The sequence below is a fragment of the Rhamphochromis sp. 'chilingali' genome (assembly GCF_963969265.1).
Source record: "Rhamphochromis sp. 'chilingali' genome assembly, chromosome: 18".
In the NCBI taxonomy this organism is placed as follows: Eukaryota; Metazoa; Chordata; class Actinopteri; order Cichliformes; family Cichlidae; genus Rhamphochromis; species Rhamphochromis sp. 'chilingali'.
In genome coordinates, this window is record NC_137945.1 from 27,698,599 (window position 1) to 27,715,103 (window position 16,505).

General features: G+C 43.3%; 1 protein-coding gene across 2 annotated transcripts in view; it reads left to right on the forward strand.

Annotated features, from left to right (window-relative positions):
* The window catches only part of LOC308385851 (partitioning defective 3 homolog), a 354,241-nt gene that overhangs the window by 226,063 nt on the left and 111,673 nt on the right, over nucleotides 1–16,505 (forward strand). For both annotated transcript variants that reach the window (XM_080865038.1, XM_080865037.1), the window contains exons 17-18: nucleotides 5,629–5,777; nucleotides 15,111–15,344. In XM_080865038.1, coding sequence (XP_080721164.1) covers nucleotides 5,629–5,777; nucleotides 15,111–15,344 — 383 coding nt within the window. The remainder of the gene's footprint in view (nucleotides 1–5,628; nucleotides 5,778–15,110; nucleotides 15,345–16,505) is intronic.

The window sequence follows — 16,505 nt, forward strand, 5'->3', positions numbered from 1 at the left end:
TTTCACTTTCAAATCCTGTTTAATATTGAATATCTAAGGTAGCTTTTCCAGTGGGAATGCTGTATGGGTCTCAGCTTCACAGGCTCAACCAGTCAGAGCTGACTAAACTAGAGTTTTGAGCTTAAGAAGCATCTTAAACAAGGACATAGTTTTTGAAAGCCACATCTCATTGATGACCACTCTGTAATTCATACATGTACAGATGAGGACTGATTAGCCTCCCTATGAAAGCCTTATTCTTAAAACCATTTCCAAACTGCTCTTAACCAAAACAAGGAGTCTGAAACACAGCTTTGGTTCTTCACCAGGTATGTCTTAGATCGTTATCGGTTGGAAGACAAAACGATGACCTAGACCCAGTTTTACTGCTGACTACTTTGATTTCTTTCAAAATCTTCACATATCCATCTTTCATCATAATCCTTCTACCTTGATGAGATTCCCAGTTCCAGTCACACTGAAGCGTTCCCCCAGCATAATCCTCCCACCGCCATGTTTCGCTATGGGGACGATGTCAGGCCAGTTTTTCTGGGTTGATAATAATATTGACACTTGCCATTTTTGCTAATAATTTTGTCCCCATCTTTATACTTTCATTAGCAGCTGTAAACCTTTGTGTTAGTTTACAGTGAAAAAAACAAAACATGTTCTGGCGAGAATGACGCATGAGGTTTTAGATGCTTTAATTGGCTCTGAATAGAGTATCTATAAAAAGATGTGAAGTCTACACGTGCCTTCAGCCCAAGATAGTTTAAACCTGTGATGAAGATTCAAACTCAGGAACTGCTTGGCTGCTGGTCATCGCCACCTCTTTAAATAGTTATGGCTTCTGAGACCTGAGGTGCAGGTTCCAACAGCAGGTACCCTTAGCTTAAAAAGCAGTTCAGAGCAGCACAGTTGCCGCTTCTCTTCAGGTTACCCTAGACCAGGGGTGGGCAAACTTTTTGATTCGTGGGCCACATTGAGTTCTAACATTTGACAAAGGGGCCGGAACAGGAGTAGATAGATGGCATGCTTTGAAAACATCACCTCATTGGGGGAAAAATACACATCTTGAGATATGGAGAAAACATGTGCTTTAATTTCCAATGAAAATGAAGAAAAGCATTACAATAAAATCTCTGACTTCGAAATGAGCCTTTAAACACTGAAAATCAAATAAATGAACATTTTATTTTAAAGCACTGAAAGTTCTGTTATCCTTCAGGATATCACATCACTCTCCTCCTAACTCTTTTTTTTTTCTTCCAAAAACGGTAGGAGATGCAGATGTACTTGTCCTGTTCCTTTTATTCAATTTGTTTCCCCGGTGCCAAAAGTCAACAACGACCAGTGCAAGAACGAAACAGTTGCAGCAAGTCAGTCTGTGAAGCGTTATATTTGATCTGCGCGCACTGTTCATTTTAACAACGTGCGTATCACGGAGACACACATTTTAATGGGAGCAGTGTTGTTGGTCTCCTTTTTTAGCCAGCGCATCAAAGTCTGGAGTTAGTTTTGTTGTGGCGATTCTCAGGATTGATCTGAGGTGTAGGTCTGTTAACTTGGATCTGTGGCTGGCTTTGTTGATGTTCATGACGCTGAATGTCTGTTCACACACGAAGGTAGAGCCGAACAAAGCCAACATCATCTGCGCTTTTCGTCTTAGATTTGGAAACGCGGCATCATTGAGTGAAGCATAGAAGTCATTTAGTTTCAGAGAGCTGAATTTCTCTTTTAAGGCAGGGTCGGACTGAAGGTCGATGAGTTCGAGCTGAAGCTCCTCTGGAGCTGTTTCGGGGTCTTGTGACAGAGGAAAGGCCACCAATTGAAGTGACTTGTCAATTTTATCGAAATCCAAAAACCGACGGCAGAATTCTCCGTGCAGTGCATCCAGTGACTCACTGTATTTCTTTACTTTTGCTCCGGCCTCTTTCAGCATGGCTAGTGTAGGAAAATGAGTGAATGACTTGTTCAAAATCTGCCTGGAGAATAAAGCCAGCTTGGATTTGAAGGCTTTCACGTTTGTGTACATGTCATGCACAAACTGCTCCTTCCCCTGCAGTTTCACATTGAGCTCATTCAAGTGTGAAAATACGTCCGTAGCAAACGCGAAGTCACACATCCAGCTCTTGTTGCTCAGCTCAGGAAATTCCTCAGTCTTGCCCTGTCGCTCCAAAAACACGCCAATCTCCTCTTTGAGCTCCCACACTCGTTGAAACACTTTGCCCAAACTCAACCAGCGGACACGGGAGTGATAAAGCAGGTCCTGGTGATCCGCATCAGTTTCCTCCAGGAACGCAATGAACTGACGGTGCTGAAGTCCCCGTGCGCGTATGAAGTTGACGAGTTTCACCACAGGATTCACAACATGATTCAGCTGTAACACCGATTTACATAGAGATTCCTGGTGGATGATGCAGTGGAGGAAAATGACATCCTGGTCAGGGTTTTCATCTTTCACTTTATTCTGGATTCTCCTCAGCAGGCCAACGTTTTTTCCCGTTAAATTTGGAGATCCATCTGTGGTGACGTTAACAAGCTTACTCCAGGGAAGCTTCATGTTTTCGATGGCAGCAGACACCCGTTCAAACAAGTCCTCTCCTCGTGTTTGTCCTTTCAGAGACTCCATTGTCAAAAACTCCTCCGTTATTTCAAAGGTTTCGTTGATTCCTCGGATAAAAATGAGGAGCTGAGCAGTGTCTTTGACATCGTTGCTTTCATCCAGTGCTACAGAATAAAAAGTGAATGACTTCGCCTTTTTGTTTAATATGCTGGTGATATCTTCATCTATTAGTTCTACACGGCGAGTCACTGTCCACCGTGATAAACTGATTTTCTCAAATTTGTCTTTGGTCTCTGGGCACAAAATACCTCCTGTCTCTACCATACATTCTTTTAAAAACTCACCCTCAGACAGTGGTTTGCTGGCCTTTGCTATTTTGAATGAAAGCATAAAACTGGCCTTGGTACTTGACTCTTGAATGGCAGTTTGACGGTGAAAAAAACTTTGCTGAGCCTTCAAATTAGCTGCCAACTTCTCAGCAGCAGCTTCCCGTTCTTTTGTTGAGAGCTTGCTAGCATAATTAGCGTGCTTTGTGGCAAAGTGACGGCTAATATTATACTCTTTAAAAACCGCCACAGTTTCTTGGCATATCAGGCAAACAGCAGATGATCGGTGTTCAGTGGAAAAAATATTTAGTTGTCCACTCCTTTTTGAACACTCGACATTCTCTGTCCACTTTCCTTTTCTTGGGTCCGCTCATCTTCATAGATGGTAGGTCACAGGGTAAAGTGCAAACGTGGAGTAATAAGCCTATGCCGCTTCACCTCAACAAAGCCAATATATCTAGAGTGCGCCATCTAGTGAGGAAACATCAGAATTGCAGGGGAAATAAAACATTAACAAGGTTAATTTATTACATTTTTTTCAAGTTTGGCGGGCCGGATCAAAACGTTTAACGGGCCGCACGTGGCCCCCGGGCTGTAGTTCGCCCATGCCTGCCCTAGACCCACATGCTAGGCATTTAGTCACTGCTCCGTATGTGCCAAAGTAAATCAGAGATGGTGCTAAAATGGGCAGCAGCTTAAACCAACAGCTTTGGCCTCCAGCTAAGTGAATTTACACCACCCGCTCAGCTGCTCCCTCTTAACTTCGCTCTTTCTTCGCGCAGATTTCTCACTATTTTTGCTCCAAAAAAGCTGCGTGCCCTTTTTGTCCCAGCTGCTAGTTTCTTTAATTGCTCTCACAAATCTTAGTGTGGTCGTCAGTTCTCTGTACCTGAGTGACGGCCCCTGTGTGATTCCCACCTGCTGGTTTCTCACTTTCACCTATGTTGCCTCCATTTGCAACTCAGCTCCATAACCCAATACCAGTGAGAGTAAATGAAATCTAAATTCAGGCTGAAAATGCATCCTTTCCCATCTGCACAGCCTCAGTCACGCTCCGACACATGACATTTGCAGAGACAGAAAAATACAGGCCATGCTCGCCCTTTTTTTTTTCTTCTTTTTTTTGCGGGGCTCAGAATGATGAGAGGAGGAAAAAGCGAGGGATGATGTATAAATGAATAATACATCTGTGCTGTCATTCTTCTGTTCCTGCTCCACCTCCCTCTCTTCCTGTGTCATCTGGAGATGGTCCTGCGAGACAGTCTGATCTTAGTTGGGATTGTCAGGTATGGTTGACGGTAAAGCAACACATTGACGCCAGCCCCCTCTGCGACACATTGAAGCAGCTCTCTTGTTAAGTGGGGTTGACGACCTAAATAAGAATTGTTTACATGGAAACGAGTGCAGGCACGCCTGCAGTTAGCTGATATTCCAAATACCGAGGACTGCTTGAAGTAGCATCTGCTCCAAGAGGATACGTTTACAAATATCTACTTCCTCACTACTCCTGAAGTTACATAGTTGCAGTTACGGCTTTCGATTTTGCATAAAAGCTCCACAAATCCAAAGAAATGTGATTATTTGATGAAAATTCTGCTGTTATTTAAACGTTCGTGTACGAGCACCATGTGAACAAAAGAAATGGCTGCATGTAGCATTTATTAGATTAGATTTATTAGATTGGGCAGCACGGTGGCACGGTGGTTAGCACTGTTGCCGCACAGCAAGAAGGTCCTGAGTTCAATTCCAACATCAGGCCGGGGTCTTTCTGTGTGGAGTTTGCATGTTCTCCCCGTGTCTGCGTGGGTTCTCTCCGGGTACTCCGGCTTCCTCCCACCGTCCAAAGACATGCAGTTTGTGGGGATAGGTTAATTGGATAATCCAAATTGCCACTAGGTGTGAATGTGCGAGTGAATGTGAGTATGAATGGTTGTCTGTCCTTGTGTGTTAGCCCTGTGACAGACTGGCGACCTGTCCAGGGTGTACCCCGCCTCTCGCCCTATGACAGCTGGGATTGGCACCAGCACCCCCCGCGACCCTGAAAAGGATAAGCGGTAGCGAATGGATGGATGGATGGATGATGCTGCATCCCTACCTTCCATCTGCCCTGAAATTGCAAAGCGCTTCTCACCTAATTGTAAATGCACGTCCCTGCATGCAAATGCCAGTGTCCGCCTCTCTCGACCTCCTTTCCCTGCTCCCATCCGATTTTCAATTAAGATCCAGACAAAGATAGAGGATCTCAAACGGAGTGTGCTGCAGTGGGATGGGCCTTGCTTCTGCTCCAGACGTCCTGGAGGAGGGCGTTATTTGAGTGGCCGTGACCCCAGAGAACCCTCACCTTACCTGGGGTATTATACGCATCTAGGCCAAGGCCCTGCCTCCCACTTGTGGTGTGTCCTGAACCCACTAAGCATACGTGTAGGTGTCCTTGATGAGGAAAGGCTTTGAAATGAAAGGTGTGTGTGTGTGTGTGTGTGCATATTGAATGTCGATGGTCATTATCTGATAGCAAAGGGGTATTTTAGGCTGAGGTCTGGGGTTGTGTGAATATTAATAGGACGATTTTATTTCTCAGTCTTATCATCAGGATGTCTCTTGGCCATGTAAGTGCAACTTAATGAACTGTGTAGATGACTGAAAAAATATGTCTTCAATAGAATTATCTCCAGATGAAAAGAGTGACTCTACACTTGCCAGTATCTAATACTTCTACCTCTTTTTGTCCCTCTGTCTTTTTTTCCTATCAAACTGTAGTTCGCTCAGTCCGGACGCAGACCCTGGCACTTCATTCCAGAGGGAGGGGTATGGTCGCCAGAGTATGTCGGAAAAGCGCACGAAGCAGTACGAGAATCCTGCACATCTGGAGATCATCAAGTCTCGCAAGTCCAAGAGCATGGATTTAGGCAAGTGCTAAGCCTGAACCATCACACAAACACACATCTACAGGGAAAAGTTTGACAACTTGGGGAATGGACTACACTTACTGTATTTCCTGCCTTCTTGTCTTAGCAGTTTCCCTTTTTGCACATCTTCTCTCTCTTACACACACACCAGGGCCACCAGAGCTGACTTGGATCATGTTTCAAATTTATTGTCTTGCCCATGGACTCTTTGGCAAAAGGACAGGAGAAAGCAGGACTGCTGTGTTCATGTACAAAGGGCCGATTTGTCCATCACCAGAAACCTGTATTTTCCTGAGCCTGTGGCGGTTACCTGTCAGTGTCCTGCTAAATGACAAAATATTATTTTCCTTTCTTTTGCATGATTTAGTCCAACAGCATGCATGTCAGTATATGCTAGAAAATACTGGTAGCTTAATAGTTAGTGTGCAGATATGATCATATGTTCAATCTTGTCTCTGCAACAAGTTAATGGATTTTTTTCTAAGCTTAATTTCAGGCAGATTACTGATATTACACAAAAGTAAATTCACCTCATGTACTACTTTTTTCTTTTGAGCAAGAAGTGTTTTTCTGGTTTGGCATCCTAAGCTTGGCCGTACAAAGAAAACAATCCTCTACCTTGTGATGACTGCGTGTCTCCTTTCAATTTTTTTCCCACTCAGCACGGCTAATCTGGAGGTTTGTTTGCAGTAAACAAACCTCCAGATTGTTCATTGTCACTCAGTGCTCCTTTCACCTGCTGGACACCTCAAACGCATCTTGAACTTGTGACTCCTCAAACACTTGCTGCTCACTTTATCCTGCTTACCTCAGTAAATGCACTTTCAAAAACAGTAATACACACACAGTCACTTCAGTCCTGTCCAGCCACCACCTCTCCTCTTTTGGCCTCCATTTCCCATGGCCCTTTGTCCAGTGGACCATGGATAAAAACACAAGCGCAAGTGCACAATGCTTAGTGATGGGAGAGCCAGTCAGATGCAGGCCTACACAAACACGCACTGGGCAAGCACACTCTCAAACAGACAAACTGTATCCAGGGAAGACGATGGTGTGAACTCCAAGCTTCTCCCGCTGAGACTGAAGCAGACGCTGCCTTCTCTCGGATCACTGACCAATCACAACAGATAACAGCCAACTCTTTTCCACATGGAGCCCAGAGACCTGTAGAAATCTTTGACTCGCCCACAGACTGGTGCAGGTCTGGGCCACTGCACCGAGCTCTGTGGGGTCTAGATCCTTTGTAATACCTTCTGTCCACCATTGAAACTTTTCTACAAACACAAAGTTCGGGAGAAAAAAACCTTCAGCCATCGGATGGGTTTTGTTCAGCAGTTAGTTGGCCTGAAATGGTTTCCATTAAGTTCTCAGTGTTTAAAATATAATTGGATATTACTGAGGACAGGAAGCGAGTAGAACGGAAGGGATGCTAAGATAAGGCTTTGATGGTGTTCTCATCATTGCAAATGCACATGTTATCAATGAGTTTAATCAAAAAAGCTTCTTAATTGTTTCAAAGTGGAGTCTTTGCGTGTTTGTTTGTGCATTGGATTAGCTGCAAACTACAGCTTTTCTTTCTTTCTTTTTTTTTTAACAAAGATCCTGATTAATGTACTCATAAGACGGCGCCTCACACATTCGAGATAACCAGTGTAATTGATCTTTTACAAATCTCTGTTACTGCTGCATTATTTCTTTATCAAGATCCCTCTGTGTCTGTGCGCAGGCGTGCCTGTAATTTTTATTACATGAAATTCCCTCCCAAAAAAAAAAAAAAAAATCACCCCCTTCCCCTTTCACTGGGCCCAATTGAGTTTGTGAAATATCCAGCTGACAGAAATCCTTGCCAATACAAAATCATAATCCATCGATGAGAATATCACAGTGTTCAGATGGTTCAGGGAAATAACAAACTTATTCCAGTCATAATAACTCTTGTAGCTGACGTGGTTTCCCCACAAGAAAAATTCAGTCCTCTTTCAGTCAATAGATGAAACACAAGCGCTAGACTTAACGTTTGAAATGAAATACACATGGTTTGTGATTTGGCACGTGCCCAGTCACCGCACTTCCATTTATCTCAGAGGAAGACGCTGCTATGCTATCATGCTTATTCTTTTTCTGAAATAATTACATGAAAGCTGCCCAATGCAAAAACGACCTCAGGGTATTGTGCGAGTAGATCTGAAAATGAAGTGAGCCAAAGAAAGTAGTGCCAGCGCTCTCCCTTAAGCCGTGCCTTCGCCACACAGCTGGACATTAGAACTTAGCTCAGCTAGCAGGTGTAAGAATACCGCTCTGCTTTCCCAATAGCGCACTAATAAAGCCGCTCTCTGCTTTCAAATTACTCAGAGGAATAAAAAAAGTAGTTAACACGCTCAAGAACGCTATTCCCTACTGACTTACATTTTATTCCGTCACTAGGTATTTTTCCCTCCTTTTAATGATGTTCCAGCTGCTCCTAAATCTCATCAGCAGATGGATTTCATGACTTTGAAACCCATCATTGTTGAAATATGCTAAACGGGTCGGACACCCTGCAGTTCAATCCCATTTAAATGGGGAATAAAATTGAGTGAGAGAAGAAAAGGGAAGAAAGCGACGTGAGGTGTCGGCGCTGGCAGTGAGACGTTAGCACATGCCGGACACTTTACCTCGTGATGGACGGCTCCTTCATGAAGTGTAAGACCTGCTCCTCTTGCTTTGTGTCTGCGCTTCACTTTCTTATTTCTTTGTGTGCGTTTCATGACGTTGTGCAGACTGCACTAATGTTTGTTTGGTCCTTTTAAGAGTAGCACAGTGCGACAAGAACTTGAGCAGAAATAAGCTCTGAGCCCTGCCGCCGCTAATGAGGTCAACCGATATGATGTTCGGTTCCATCCACGGGTCAGTAATAGAGATCGGAAGAGCAGTCCCACTCTTATTCCATAACTAGCTCATAACCAGCCATTATTGGATTTGTGATCTCAGCCCCCTTCAGATGCATATAACCGAGGGTGCTGTTTGAGCTAATTTCAGCGTGATCAAAAGGGTTTTTTTCTGGTGCTGAAAGGGAGTTGAATGGCAGTGAATAGAGGCTTGGTAACTAATTTGGGAACCTGTGCCATTGTGCTCGTTCTGCAGTGCAAATGACTGAAGAAAACACTCATTACTCCATGTGAAGGGCTGCATGGAGCCTGGCAATGCAGTAGCATTTGCAATAGAAAGATGTTCATTTGCAGGTTGGCCTCTTCAGCTTCTGCAATTGATCCATCACAGCCAGGTTGGTTTGAATGAGGCTGAATAAAACAGAGTGCAGTCACTCCATTAAACTGACATAGGATGAAATGACTGAATCTTGACCACTAATTAACATAGTTGTTGTTTTTAGGGAGTATTTGAACAAAACAAGAATCTAATGTGTGCCTAAACTGGGTATTTCAGTGTATTTCAAATTAAATTAAATTCAGTAATTCAGTTTTATTTTTATGCATTAGCACAAATCACAACAATAATTACTTCAATGTTTATAGTTAGGGCTGGATCAGGTGAGCCTGATCCAGCCCTAACTATAAACTTTATCAGAAAGGAAACACTTTAAATCTTTAAAGGAGAGAAAGTGTCTGTCTGTCTCCTGAATCCTAATTTGGAGCTTTCATAGAGGAGCCTGAAAGCTGAAGGTCTCTGCCTCCCATTCTACTTTTAAATACCAGAGGAACCACAAGTAAACTAGCAGTCTGAGGTCAAAGCGCTCTCGATAAGCCACATCTCATAGACTACCAAACACATGAGTGGAGACTTTCCTTGTAGAAAGCTGGCAGCCGATCCAGTCGCAGATAGGCCAGTGGTAGTAAATGACAACCTGGTAGATGTTTTTATGCTTACTGTAATTGTGAATATATGTTCCAGCCAAGTCTACCACTAATCCAGTGAATTTCCAGTCTTGCCAGTAGAGTTGTCAGCTTCTTTAAATATAGGAAAAGTACTCTACACTGAACGATGATAAACAAACCCCCCCAAAAATTTACTGGATTTCTTTGAAGCCTGAAAAGTGCACATCAAAATATCCAGCATCCTTAATTGAGATGTTAACCAAGTCCGGCTCATAATGATTTCCTGTGACATATGCTGAGCGTGTGGAGGACGTCCTCTGTCGGGCTAATGGTCCACAACTGGCAGAGACATAATAGCGCAGCTGACCCAGCGACGCCTCACTTCCACTGGGATACCTGGACGTGGCCTTCCTCTGACCATCTTGGAGGTTATTTTTAACATAATTACCCTTTTACCACCCTCCTTAAAGCCCCGACACTCTGAATAAATTATGTGTAATGGAGCCCCTGTCTGTACACAGATCTTTACATGCAAGGGTCCGTGGTGAATAATGGCTGCAAAGCATAGTTTTTAGCTGCTCTAATTATACCATGGGCTTCTGTCCCTGTAATAACCACCACTGATTTATTCATGAAGTTTGCCACACTGCCCCTTTAACGTTTAATGGCAATGGATCTTCTCCAATTAACTGTCCTTGCCCTTAATCTGGCTAAAGTACGCAGCACGCGGGCCAGGTTTGTTTGCAACCAGGTGCACTTTCACCCCATTTAGTCTGATTGTCTTTCTCTTTGTGTATTTCATTTTGATGATTTTCATTTCTCCTCCAGACGTGCAGGGAGTGGCAAACTCGTGTCTGTATGCAGTTGGGGAAATATGTATTTTCATTCCTCTGAATAAGAAGGAGATGAGGAGCAGAGCACCGAGGTTTCTGTTGTGTGATAGGAATCACATAATAGATTGGCACACAGAGAGCTGTCCGTCAAACCCTCCCAGGAGAGAGCCGGGGCTGCTTCTGATGAAAACAAAGGCAGGTTTGAGGCAGTTGGGTCGGTGAGCAAAAACCGTCTCTTTGCCTCGCTCTCCCGTTCTCTTTGTCTCCGCGCTTTTCTCAGTTAACTGCCGCGCCGACGAGAAACAATGGCGAGCAGGACTGCGGCGCGGAATACCAAGCAGGAGGATAATTCCCTGTTTCCGAGTACAGCAGATGTCATTTTTGTTCCCTTGAACTGTTGCATCCCGTGCAGGTCTAACTTGCAATCCCATTGTGTCAGCCATGCACCCTGGCATCTGTGTGTCCGTCGTTGGCAGGCTTTAATGCTTAAGCCTCAAAAAAAGAAAAAAAATCCAACTTTACATGGCATTTGTACTGGATTGATTGAGTTTTATCCTCAAAGGATGAAACACTCCATCATTTTTCTGTCATGCTGTTTCTGTGCCTATGCTTTCTTATAATGAATTTTTTACTTCAGGCCGTCCTCTCTTGTCCTTTGCAGGATGAAATTGCTTCTTCAAACGAATTAGATGATTTTTTTTTTTTTACTTGCATTCAGTTGGTCTTGTAAGTCTGTTTATGCTTTCCTGGCATTGATATTTGTCATGCTAATAAAATGGACCCACCTCCACTGAGAAACTAAAAAGTAAAATGAATCTTTGGCTGCTGCTACCAGAGAACTTTTGACCTCCTAGACATTTGTAGCGCGCAGTAAAGTTTCATTTTACTGTCCTATGCAGCATAAAAGACAGGCATATGAGATCTCCTCACTAAGTAGGATGCAAAATTATATGATTGATGCTTGAGTGAGTGTAGGCTCTCATGGGACTGAGCACTTTCATTAAATTTGGCAAGGAGAGAGGAGAAATGGTATGGTCACTGGTTTGGAAGCCACCATTGGCAAACAGATGAGCTTTTAGCCTGTGTGTCTTGTCTGACTTTAGATCTATAGCTGCTACGGATGAGGGGGAAGCACTCATACTCTCACTAAGGGTTCATTGGTAGCAAATGCAGCAGAAACAGGGATGACTCTTAGACCCAAAAGATACTACATGTAACATAACTTACTCCTTTTAAAACAAGTCCCATGCAACTAGTACGCTATACTAACAAAAGTATTCACTTGTCTGCCTTCGCATGGATATGAACTTCAGTGACCTCCCATTATTAATCCATAGGGTTTAATGTAATGTTGACCCACCCTTTACAGCTATAACAGCCTCAAGTCTTCTGGGAACAACCTCCAAAAGGTTTTGGAGTGTTTATAGGAATTTTTGACCACTCTTCCAGAAGAGCATTTTTGAGGTCTGTAATAATGTTGGATTCAAAGGCCTGGCTCAGAGTCTCCGCTCAAATGCTTCTCAAAGGTGTTCTATCTTGTTGAGATCAGGAGTCTGTGCAGCCCAGTCAAGTTCTTCCACACCAGGCTCGCTCATCCATGTCTTTATGGAACTTTCTTTGTGCACTGGTGCACAGTCATGCTGGAGCATGAAGGGGCCATCCCCAAACTGTTCCCCCAAAATTGTGACCATGAAATTGTCCAAAATGTCTTGGTATGCTGAAGCATTAATAGTTCCTTTCACCTTTAAACAGCCGAGCCCAACTCCTGAAACAACCCCACACTTAACTTCACACTGTTCTCATGGCAACCTCCAAACCCAGACTCATCCATCGGATTGCCAGGCAGAGAAGCGTGATTCTTCACTGCAGAGAATACGTCTCCACTCTTCCCCACTGGACTCCTGGAGTCCAGTAGGGAAGAGTGCATCCAACACTTTGCATTGCACTTGGTGATATAAGGCTTGGATGCAGCTGCATGGCCATGGAAACCCATTCCATGAAGCTCTCTACACACTGTTGTCTGTCTTGAGCAAAGCTGAGTTGTTGTCATTCCCAGTTGCTTCCACTTTATGATATGATACCACTAACAGACCATTTAGTAGTGAGGAAATTTCACAACTGGACTTGCTGCACAAGTCGCATCCTATCACAGTACCGTACTGGAATTCACTGAACACCCGAGAGCGACTTATTCTTTCCTGAATGTTTGTAGAAGCAGTCTGCATGCGTAGGTGCTTGTTTTTATATACCTGTGCCAGTGGAAGTGACAATGATTCAATGATTTGGATGGGTGAGTGAATTCTTTTGGCAATATCTTCTTTAGTTGTGTAGCTTAAATGGTATGTACTAGTAAAAGTAGTTGATAGTCATTGTAGGTTTGTAATATGATTGGTACAATGATTGTAAGTAGCTGCAGGGTGTGCATTTTTGCACTGCCGGGAAAGTGTTCCCTTTTTCCTGAGCTCTTATTTGTTCTTCTGCAACTTTTGTGCATTAACACACTCATCCTGTCTGGAGGTTGCATGGGGGGAAGTGTTAGAGGGATTTATTTTCTTTGCCTAAAGATCCACTGGGATCACCCAGCAGCAGTGGGATATGCCTCATTTAGGCCACTTTAAACACGTCGAAAATCCTTGATTGTATAGACGTGCGAGTTGGTGAATTTTGTTTCTGTGCTTGTTAGGGAGTCCCTGCGTGGGACCCACACATGCAAATAAACTCAGGGTGTTCTGTTCAGTGGGGCTGACGACAGAACAACATGTGCTGTTGAAAACCAACAGGAAGAGCTGCAGAAGACATTTATTTACACCACCTGAAGCCACAGAGGAAACACTATTTGTGACATGTGTGGTCCAGGGGGAGTCATAAAGACACAATGCCACTCTGTCCCCGAGTCCACAGACATTTGCTACACCCTCAGAGAGCCTTTGGGGCTAATAAAATAATTGAATTAACAGCTTAATCCTTATTACTGATTGCTTCCTCTGCATAGCCTCACAACAAGGCTTCACTGGCACATAGTCAGAAATCCATCTTGTTAAGTTTGACAGCGTCTTACTGTATTCTGAATCAAAGCACAACAAAGGGGACGGGAAAAGTCAACCGGGTTGCTTGTTTAACAACTGGTGGGTGAGGTAAGAGCTCCAGGGACCTGATGGACGCTCCCCAGCAAAATGAAATACCAATACCTGAGTCGCGCTCCACTTACATACCCTAAACAAACCCCCGGCAAGCATTGGAAAAATAATTACAGATGTGTGGGCCTGGCTCAAATATCAGAGAGGGTGGCTGTTTAACATTTGCTCTGCTTACCACGCAGTATCAATCAGCTCCACGCCCTTTTAAGGAGATATTTTGCCTTAGGTTTGATACCATTTACATTAGCATCTCTGATAATTTTGAAACTCTAGCTAATGTCCCAGCGTTTGTATCATGTGTTGCAGTAAAAACTGCATTTCTTGCTGTATAGTTTGTAAATAATATATAGGGAATGATATATGGGGATTCTAAATATTACATTATAGTTTGCATTCAAATATTATGTTACATTTGACCTCTGACCTCACTTTTACGTCTCACATCTGCCAAAGAGAGTATCGTGGAGATACGTGCCTGGTTATTTAGAAACATACTGTTATTCATGTCAAGTTATTTACAAATCAACACCTATTATACATGACCTCCTGCTACATAATGTTTGTCTGATCAAACCAAACATCCATCATACTGCTCTTATCTGATTTTGTTGATGATGTCACAGTTAGACATTAACAGTATAGTTAAAGGTATTTAAGTGCTTGGGCAGCTACTGCCCATACCTACAGTGACAGTCTTTCCATTGTCACCAGTTGGGCTTTTGTGAACTGCGCTATAAACTTCTTAAAATAAAATTTCAAGAGAAGAAGAGTAAATGAATGTATAGAAAATCCAGTACTATCCTTTTAAAAGTAAATAACCGCCAAGAGAGTGAGCTCCCTTGGCGGAGGTCTGCGCTTTCTGAGTGTCTCTTGTTAAACGTATGTACCCTTTATGATATTACTCTCCGTCACTGCACAGAAAGCCTTAGAAATGAAGCCAAGTACTACAGTTGTGCGATGTTGTTTGTGCTTCTGAACACTGCAATACGACCTGCACTGAAGATTAATGGATGTAAAATCTGTTCAGCCTACATGTCCTCGTCTTTTTCCCCTCACCTTGTTTTATCTAATCTCTCTTGGAGAAATTGAGTTAAAAAAGAAAATTAAGTGAGAACCGCTGATGGAAATTTTTTTCTTTTTTTTCAGAGATACAGTTCATCTCAGCAATTTGTGAATATGCTGTATTAGAAATTTCTTATATTTTAACATTACTCTATAATCACTCCGCTGCTGTGCTACATTTGTGTCTTTGATAGCGGGCCCATTTATATGCATTATGTTTCAGCCTCTTAATTTAACTGTGCAGACACAAAGACAAAGGTTGAATTATAATTCCCAACAGGAAAATGTCTCGCTGGAGATGTAATACTCTGTTCTCATTTCACACACTTCATTGGCCGGGCAATGGCATCATTTGTTTTTCATGTTAATTGTTAGACTCGCACCTTCTCGTAACTCACCATAATGACAGCTTTTAGCTTTTTTTTTTCTTTTTCAGAGGAGTTCTAATCATATGCCAGGTCTAAGTGACTTTATTTAATCTTTCCATAGGTTCTGCAGAACAGCAGGTCGGGCCTTCCCTGGGCCTGAAAAAATCCAGCTCCTTGGAAAGCCTCCAGACGGCTGTTGCTGGGACAGTGCAGAATGGCGAGATCAATGTTCGCAGGTCGCGCTCGAGGATCGTCAGGAGCCGAGGCTGCAATGAGAGTTTCCGCGCTGCGATTGACAAATCGTACGAGAAGCCTGCTGTTACTGCGCCAGAAGAGGAGAACAGCGTGGACACATGTGAGTGTTTGAAACGCCGTTTAGGTAGAGTTTCAGTGTTGATGCAGAATACTGTGCCCAAGTTTGTGGTGCTAAAATAATGAACAATATAAGATATCAGTAGGTTATTACAAAGCAGTTCAGAATCACACATAAATGTAGGCCAGTTTAGTGATACTTTCACAGATCCACTGCACAAAGCACATCAGCAATAGGTGTCTAGGTTATGGACTTATGATTATTCACATAGTGTGGAATTGCTTTGGACTGTTCCAACATGTTAATGTTGGTTCTGATAGAAAGGTGTCAGGATAGACAGTGCATCACAGTTTATTGCGTATGGGGCTGCATAGGTGCAGACCAGTGAGGGTGCCCATGCTGATACCTGTCTGCCAACGAAAGTGCCAACAACAGGGACATATGCATATCAGAATATATCAGATCTGGACCACGTAGAAATAGAAGAGCGTGCCCTGGTCTGATGAGTCAAACTTTCTTTTACATCAGATAGCTGTGTGTGTGTGTGCATCGCTTATCATGCACTGTGCGAAGAAACAGTATGATTCTTTGGGCAATGTTCTGCTGGGAAACCTTGGGTCCTGCCATCTATGTTACTTTGACACGTACCACCTACCTAAACATTGTTGCAGGCCATGTAACCCTTTCATGGAAATACAGTTTGGAAATACAGGATAATGCACTCTGCCTCAAAGCATAAAAGATTCAGGAATGGTTTGAGGAGCACAACAATGAGTTTGAGGTGTTGACTTGGCCTCCAAATTCTCCAGATCTCAATCCAATCAAGCATCTGTGGGATGTGCTGGACAAACAAGTCCAAACCATGGAGGCCCCACCTCACAACTCACAGCTAACATCTTGGTGCAGATACCACAGCACACCTTTAGGGGTCTAGTGGAGTCTATGCCTCGATGGGTCATGGCTGTATTAACAGCAAAAGGGGGACCAACAACAATATTAGGCAGGTGGTCATAATGTTATATGCAGGGGTGCACATAAGTGGTCCGCAGGTGCGCATTCGCTGTCAAAATTAAAGACGCCCACCAGATAAGAAGTTGCAACGCACGTTCATGTACATATAAAGGCAGTGTTTTTGTCCTCTAGAGTGGGATTTTCACGGCATATTCTGCACCACATCTCTGTGCGTTCATCATTTGTTTGAAG